Source organism: Sinocyclocheilus grahami, unplaced genomic scaffold (assembly GCF_001515645.1).
Source record: "Sinocyclocheilus grahami isolate Dianchi unplaced genomic scaffold, SAMN03320097.WGS_v1.1 scaffold1648.1, whole genome shotgun sequence".
Classification (NCBI taxonomy): Eukaryota; Metazoa; Chordata; class Actinopteri; order Cypriniformes; family Cyprinidae; genus Sinocyclocheilus; species Sinocyclocheilus grahami.
In genome coordinates this window covers 433263-442046 of record NW_015506827.1, presented here as the reverse complement: position 1 = coordinate 442046, position 8784 = coordinate 433263, and the positions used below count along the sequence as shown (strand labels likewise).

General features: G+C 42.6%; 1 protein-coding gene across 1 annotated transcript in view; it reads right to left on the bottom strand.

Moving 5' to 3' along the window:
• Positions 1-8784, bottom strand: part of LOC107571762 (integrin alpha-X-like) — a 34165-nt gene that overhangs the window by 4212 nt on the left and 21169 nt on the right. Inside the window, exons 13-21 of the mRNA XM_016258123.1 lie at positions 5767-5913; positions 5476-5676; positions 5209-5342; positions 4887-5029; positions 4650-4798; positions 4217-4348; positions 4047-4117; positions 3758-3899; positions 3439-3537 (exon numbers count right to left, since the gene is read on the bottom strand). Of these exons, the coding sequence (XP_016113609.1) occupies positions 3439-3537; positions 3758-3899; positions 4047-4117; positions 4217-4348; positions 4650-4798; positions 4887-5029; positions 5209-5342; positions 5476-5676; positions 5767-5913 (1218 nt within the window). The remainder of the gene's footprint in view (positions 1-3438; positions 3538-3757; positions 3900-4046; positions 4118-4216; positions 4349-4649; positions 4799-4886; positions 5030-5208; positions 5343-5475; positions 5677-5766; positions 5914-8784) is intronic.

Below are 8784 nucleotides of genomic sequence, written 5' to 3'. Positions count from 1 at the left end.
CTACTGCCAATACATCCACAACATGCTGCTGTGAGCATGTAAGAAATATTGCTGCTGCAAATATAGCATACATGAAATAACCCCCCACAAATCAGGAGACATAGAAGGGACAATACAAGCCAAAACAAGAACAAAGCACACCCCAACAAGCAGATCTATCGCCAAATTTATTGAGATGCACCTGTATGTACTGCTGCTGCTCCGAAGAACCATGTGAACTGCATGTATTACTATCTACGCCGACCGGCTTGACACTAGTGGCCTATGACTATGTGAGCCTTGGCTACCACGCCGACCGGCTTAACAATAGTGGCCTATGGCTATGTGAGCCTTGGTTACCACACCGACTGACTTAACTATAGTGGGCTGTGACTATGTGAGCCTGGGCTACCACGCCGACTGGATTAACTCTAATTAGATGCTATGTGTAATGTTTAATTTACAAATGGATATACGTTGCAATCCGATGGATAAGGCCCCAGCACCCAACTGAGCAAATATCATAATTTATTCATTTGATAACTGCTGTTAATTTCTCCAGAGACAGATCCCCAGTGAAGACTTTGTCTCCTGGACTGCCACCGGGACAAGACCACAGGAACCAGTTGAGTCCTCTGCACAATGTGACTTTGCTGCAGCCTGGAATTGAACTGCTGGTTTCGTCTGGCCAGAGGAGAACTGGCTCCCCGACTGAGCCTGGTTTCTCCCAAGGTTTTTTCTCCTTTCTGTCACCGATGGAGTTTTGGTTCCTTGCCGCTGTCGCCTCTGGCTTGCTTAGTTGGGGACACTTAATTTCCAGTGATATCGCCGACTTGATTGCACAGATACTGTTTAAACTGAATTGAGCTGGATGATGACATCCCTAAATTCAATGATGAACTGCCTTTAACTCAGTCGTTCTCAAAGTGTGGGCACGAGTATTGCAGGGTGGGCACGGGTCATCAGCAGAAAAAAAAATAAAATAAAACAGTAAACAGCCAAAGGACGTAACTTCGAATGGGAGATGGATCAGTTTGTGAAAGGGTTGCTGCAGCCTGGAATTGAACTGCTGGTTTCGTCTGGCCAGAGGAGAACTGGCTCCCCGACTGAGCCTGGTTTCTCCCAAGGTTTTTTCTCCTTTCTGTCACCGATGGAGTTTTGGTTCCTTGCCGCTGTCGCCTCTGGCTTGCTTAGTTGGGGACACTTAATTTCCAGTGATATCGCCGACTTGATTGCACAGATACTGTTTAAACTGAATTGAGCTGGATGATGACATCCCTAAATTCAATGATGAACTGCCTTTAACTCAGTCGTTCTCAAAGTGTGGGCACGAGTATTGCAGGGTGGGCACGGGTCATCAGCAGAAAAAAAAATAAAATAAAACAGTAAACAGCCAAAGGACGTAACTTCGAATGGGAGATGGATCAGTTTGTGAAAGGGAAGAGAAAAGCCATAGATGAAGTTGCACAGACCCAGGCAGGTGCTCATCATTTAAAAGCTAAATGCAGAAAATAAGAAAAGGCATATCTTGCTCTCGGCTTTACTCACTGTGTCTATACCGGACACTACAGTTGTCGAGTCATGCCGCAAGTCTACACTGGATGCGACAAAACGACCGTTGCAAATCATTTTAACTTTGTGTCAGTACATCATAATCAGAAAAAGACATCAGTTTAATGTCGGGGTTTTGTCGTGTCGCATCGCATCCAGTGTACACAGCGTCACTGATTATAATGGCTCTACGCCAGATTTTTTTATAGGTTTAAAGGGGGGCACGAAAAAAAGTTTGAGAGCCACTGCTTTAACTGAAAATTGAGTGTTTACTATTGTCATTTTGCATTATTGACACTATTTTCCTAATTAATGCTGTACAGTGGCTTTGACACAATCTGTATTGTTAAAAGGGCTATATAAATAAAGGTGACTTGACTGGACTTGACTTCTCCACTTCATCAGTCCCAGCGGCAGCGTAACATCTTGTTAATTCATGTTCGTGCAAAGATGAGACAAACAAAGTTAGACGATGCATACCATTTGACTCTCTCGTGTATATAAAAGTTGTCAAAGTTACAGTGCACAAAAATCCCTGGGTGGACTGACCTGAATGAACTGAAATAAAAGCAGAATATAAATGTTCTTTCTCTGTTTTCTGAATTACACAGCACAGCAAGAGCACACGTCGCACAAGCATATTTCTCCAAACTACACTACCCATAATGCATTTCATTATGAACTAACTGTTACAGCCGTAGATAATGATCTTCAGCTTCTCCCGCAACACTGTCATTGATATGACTGCAATAAGCACGCACTTCTGACACTGCGTGCAGCTGAAATCAACCATACACTCATCACAATGAAAACATCGACCTTGATTATGCTTGCTCATTTTTAAATTAAATTAGGCAGACCACGCAATACACACAGCTATATGGATTAGAAGAGCATTCACTCATCTTAGATGTTGATTTCGCTGTTCTGAAGCAAGCTGCAACTGCTACTGCAAGCACTAATCATATATTTGAATGTTGAGCAGCAAGCTCATTGGCTACTGATACAGGATAAAACCAACCAGATGTGCCATGTGATAATGATGTCATTAGGTCAGATTGAGTTAGACCTATCGGACTGTGCCATCTAGAGTTTCATGCCAGAACTTTGTATATCAGTAGGTATTAAGTAGGGTGACCATACTTATTTTTTTCGGGACGCACCATTGTAAGGATTTCTATATTGCCTAAAATATCCAGGTTTTGGATGTTTGCACTGTGCAGATCGATCGTTGTATGACATTATTTCACGAGAGCTATAGAGAGCAGAGCAGACGGCTCCTTATGCTTTCATATCGCTCTCGCAGTACTTTGGTGTCATACAACGATCGGTGTGCAGCTTCAAGTCGAACGAATGAATGAACAAACATGTGCACGTATTTGCATCAGTTTGATCGTTCTCACCTTCTCACGCGTGGCGGGCCATGATTGATCAATTATGTACAATATGTGCATGTTATTGGTCAAACTACTTTGGATGTTTTAGGCAATATAAAAATCCTGGCCAGGACGTGTCCCATTTAAATGGCACATATGGTCACTCTAGTCTTCAGTGATATGTCAATATATATGTTGATGGATTTGAAGTATGCTTCTTATGAAATAAATATATTTTAAAGAAATTATGCCATAGTTTTTTTTTCACTAGGGTATTCATTGACATTTACAAATTCCTCAGAGGCTTCAGAATCTACAGTCAATCCCTTTACGGTATGAATGATTAGAATCTGGGTGTCTTTCTGATATGTAATTGCAGAAGCCTTTTGGCAATGCTTGAGTTACTCAATCACGCATTATCACTACAACTTATTTCCAAGTTCCAAGTATATTTTGAACCTCAGATTTGGTCTCAGATATTTAGACCTCTCTGTATCTATTTGTGTGTCTGTTCACACAGATTTCAACTCACAGAAGCGTTTCCTGCGAATAGAGGTTTGTTGACCTGACAGATGGTCTCCCCTAATAAAATTCCTTGCATGCCATCTATAGAATGGCAATTTGTTCTGCCCTGTTCAAACAGAAAAAATGTGTTTTCTTTATCATAAATACTGTAAAATCATTTTCTAAGCATCCACATGACCCTACAAGTGGTTTGAAAAATGGATGGATATTTTTAAAAAATATATTTTTATGCACTTAAACTATTAAACTTGATCTTCATAATGTTAAATAATGAGCTATTCTTGCTGTATTTAAACCCACATGCCATGAACATTATCCTGTCTTACCACTCGAGGAATAATTCTCCTGTAGGAAAGTCCAAAGGGGTAGTTGAGGGTGAAGTGAGTGTTGTATGAGTTTTCTCCTTTGTTCTCTACAAACACTGTCACATTGATCTCCTGCATGATCCCAACCTCTATGTTAGCAGATCTGGATCAGAGAAACAAAAGAGACACATGGTTAAATCTCACTCATTTTAGATTAATTAATAGATTAAGCCTAATTGACTGTCCAACCAGTGGCTGGTTGGGGGAGTGTTCAAGATGCAGAAATGAACAAACTTCACCATTAACTTACCCAAAGCTGAAATCCATTTTGAGATTGTCAACACAAAGGTTGTCTGATCCACAGTTCGTCTCATAATCTAACTGTAATATGATTAAAAATGCACATATGTTCTCATATACTGTACATTTGGTCACACCATCTCCCCTTTGTGACAATTTAGGATTGAATGAGTCTCTTACCATCCACAATGTAGTGTTCTTTATCCATGGTAAGAGAACAGGCTGTAAGTTTTCCAGGCTTTGGGAGGGCAGACCCTCAAAAGTGATCATTAATTCATTAAGCAGTGGGTTGAGATAATCCTCTGCGCAAGCCTGGACAAGACAAGCAATATAATAAATTAAAGGATTTTTTACTTTTTACTTTGGTATTGTTTCTCATAAAAATCCATTTTTATTATTTCGATTATTCTTTTTAATTATTTCTACTGCCAACAGATACACCAACATACTACTGTGGGCATGAGAAATATGCTGCTGCTGCATCAGTAGGAATACATAAGTCCTGTAGCAGATCTAGACAGATGGAGCTAGGGGAGGTGGAGGGTTTCAGATAGCACATTGCAGGAAACTGGTATAGAAATATCTGCAACAAAAGGAGTGATATGTGACTTACCTCTATGAGGAATGGATGGTCTTTGCACACTTCCTCTAGTGTAACATTTACAGCATCACTGAGGACATGATTTTTGGGCAAGAAGTATGCTCTGTGGTTATATCGCTTGGCATCCAGCTTTAACGTATAGCTAATATTTGCAGCCAAATCTGGAAATGTCATTAAGTACTATTTTATGATGTTTGCATTAAAATAGTTTTTTAAAATAACAAAGTCTGTCATAAAATTTGACGAAACCTGTTATAGCATGTTTGTATCCACTCATGTTGAAGCATACTGTCAAGGTGTTTTCCAGCGGTTTGGTGCAGTTTGTTTGACTGGTTGAGATTTTGGATGGACTGTATGTTACTTTCACATCCACAAACACTATGGGTCTAGATCTGTATGTTGTAGAAAAGTACACATTATACACTTACAGTATAAGGATTAACTAGATCAAATTGGGCCCTGTATGTTACTGCCTGTGAATTTAGTGGCTGTTTACTTGTAATTAATCACTTAAATCTATTAGATAGAATAAGTGTGTGAATTTACTGAAGTCAAAGGACGTATACTGTACCTAAGAAGCAAAACTGCTCCTTTTGATCCAACAGCAATGTCTGGTAGACTGTCTCCACTGTGATCTAAGGAGGACTGACTCAGAGCTTGTCCAAAAAACTGTAAACCTGAGCGTACAGATGATCCAGTAATTCTCTAAAACCACATACAGAATAATATAACAGGGAAACTGATAAGAAAGGTCAAAAAGAAGTGGTATAAAGTGTCAGTCAAAAAAAGGTTAAACGTGCAACTCAAGGAACAATGCTAAGTACTAAAATAGGCAGACCTGTGAATATGTGGGATTGATTTGATCTACTCCTCCATTGAAGATGTAGATGCTGCCCTGTCTGTCCTCCTCTAAAGGAGCTCCAATCAGCACATCATTGAAACCATCACCATTCAGATCTGCTGGACTGGCCAGAGAAGCGCCAAACCGACCCCTGTGACCTGCCAGTCCAACCAGCGCCACAGAAAAAGAGAAGTATGGCTGCAAAAAGAGAAAAAACACAAGGGTATATAGGGTATGAGTTTATTAAGCTTTTAAAAGACTTGGATTGGTATTGGTATTTTACCCTACCTGCCGAGAGTAAAAGTACACAAAAACTCTGCCTTCAGAATGAGAGTCTACATAGGTTGGTGCAGATATTAATAGAAGATCTGTTTTTGAGTCACAGTTCAGATCAACCACACAGACCTCGGCTCCAAAGTACGATCCAATCTGAGGCTGAGAAAGAAGGAAAAAATCTGTTCAAAATTAAATCCTCTGCTAACTAAACTATAGGCCTTGAATTGTTTTCTGTAGTGCTGATTTATTGCTTAAATGGTCTTATTTTTTTGTAGAGCTGTTTATAGCTGAACTAAGCTTATTTCATAATTGATTCATTTTACAGACACCAAACTGACTGTTTTTAATTTAGGTTAATTTATCAGGGGTTGTCATTAGGAAACTAAACATAATTTCTGGTCCTTGAATCTATGTGTGTTTACGGGGCTGACGAGACGTGAGACGTGTGGATCCATCTGCAGGCTTTATTAAAGAAACATGGTAAACAGAGAGTGTGAGATGTGTGGATCCATCTGCAGGCTTTATTAAAGAGACGTGGTAAACAGGCAGGGTCAAACAATGGCAAACAGGTATATGGCGGGCAAAACACAAGAATAGTCCCAGGGCTAGCGTAGGTCACTGATCGGCAGACAGAATCACAGGGGCGAGACGAGAGGGAAAAATCCAGGAAATCAGAATCCGCGAAAACAGGCAAGGCAAGCCAAAATAAGGAAAACACAGAGACTAGGAAAGGGGTACGGGCTAAACAATACTCAGCAGAGAATGGTGGTTTGAGTGGGTGTTATATAGTGAGTGAGGTGATAAGAAACAGCTGTGTGCAATGAGTGCAATCAGTGCAGTGTGCAAACCGTGCAATGAATGATGGAATATGTAGTCCGGGGTGCTATGCAACAGTTTGTGTTGTGCGAGAGTCAATGTAAAGGAAAGGGTGACCTCTGGTGGTGAATAAACAGAAGTCCATGGACCGAATTTGTGACAGAGCCCCCCCCAAGGAGCGGCTTCCAGACGCTCCAAACAGTAATCGATCCTGGTGGACGGTGGAGCGGAGGCGGAACAGGAGGGACGGAGGGCCAGGTCCAAGGACAGGAGAGACCAGGGACTGAGGCAGAGCCGGCGGAGCAGGAAACATGAAACCCCCCCCCCCCCGGTGAACCACACCGATCCGGAGACCATGGCGGAGACTGAAACAACGAGAGAGCAGAGACAGTCAACACAGACAGAACATTGGGGTTGATAGACAAGACTGAGCATTCAGGGGTAGCCTCCCTGGCTGGGTCGGGACAAGACAAAAGTTCACAAACGGCCTCCATAACCGTGACAGGACAGGATGAGGATTCCCTGATGGCCTCCATAGCCGTGAGAGGACAAGCAGGGAGTTCAAAAACGGCCTCTATAGCCGTGACAGGACAGACAAAGAGTTCCCAGACGACCTCCTTGGCCGGAACAGAACAGTCAGAGAGTTCATTGACGGCCTCCTTGGCTGGAACAAGACAGACAGAGAGCTCATAGGCGGCCTCCTTGGCCAGAATAGGACGAGCAGAGAGTTCATAGATGGCCTCCTTGGCCGGAACAGAACAGACAGCGAGTTCATAGGCGGCCTCCTTGGCCGGAACAGGACAGGCAGAGAGTTCATCGGCGGCCTCCTTGGCCGGAACAGAACAGGCAGAGAGTTAATCGACGGCCTCCATGGCCGGAACAGGACAGGCAGAAAGTGCGTTGCTTGGCACCACCACCACGCAAGGAACAACGTGACGGGACTCTGGATGATCAGCTGTGACGTGACGGGACCCTGGAGGATAAGCTGTGACTTGACTGGACTCATGAATAACAACGGTGACTTGACTTGCCTCATGACGATCAACTGTGACTTGACTTGACTCATGAAGAACAACTGTGACTTGACTTGGTTCATGAAAATAAGCTGTGATGTGACAAAGGCTCTGGCAGATCAGTTGAGACTGGACTTGACTCAGCAATGGAAGCTGTGACTTTAGTTGACTCAGGGGAACCAACTGTGACTAGACTTGACTCATGACGATCAACTGTGACTTGACTTGACTCATGACGATCACCTGTGACTAGACTTGACTCATGATAATGAACTGTAACTTGACTCCTGACGATCAACTGTGACTTGACTTGACTCATGACGATCACCTGTGACTAGACTTGACTCATGATAATGAACTGTAACTTGACTCCTGACGATCAACTGTGACTTGACTTGACTCATGACGATCACCTGTGACTAGACTTGACTCATGATAATGAACTGTAACTTGACTCCTGACGATCAACTGTGACTTGACTTGACTCATGACGATCAACTGTGACTAGACTTGACTTAGGAAGATTAGTTGTGACTCTACTTGACTCATGATAACAAACTGTAACTTGACTTGACTCATGACGATCAACTGTGACTTGACTAGACTCATGATACTTAAACTACAGTTACATTCCTCTCCAGGTAACCAAGATTTCGTGGGTTCATCCAGTCCAAAACGGAACAAATCTTTAAACAAAACTTCATCATACAGAGGAACTTGATAAGATAGCACACAGAACCGGTGAACATACTCCTCAATAGAAAGGCCTCCTTGCTGAAGATGTAGTAGCTGGGTGACTGGGTCCATACCTGGCCAGAGTACTCTCGAAAAGCCACTGGATCCTTGTTGGGCTGAGTATTCTGTTACGGGGCTTACGAGACGTGAGACGTGTGGATCCATCTGCAGGCTTTATTAAAGAGACGTGGTAAACAGGCATGGTCAAACAATGGCAAACAGGTATATGGCGGGCAAAACACAAGAATAGTCCCAGGGCTAGCATAGGTCACCGATCGGCAGACAGAATCACAGGGGCAAGACGAGAGGGAAAAATCCAAGAAAACAGGCAAAGATCAGAAACCGCGAAAACAGGCAAGACAAGGCAAAACAAGGAAAACACAGAGACTAGGAAAGGGGTACGGGCAAAACAATACTCAGCAGAGAATGGTGGTTTGAGTGGGTGTTATATAGTGAGTGAGGTGAT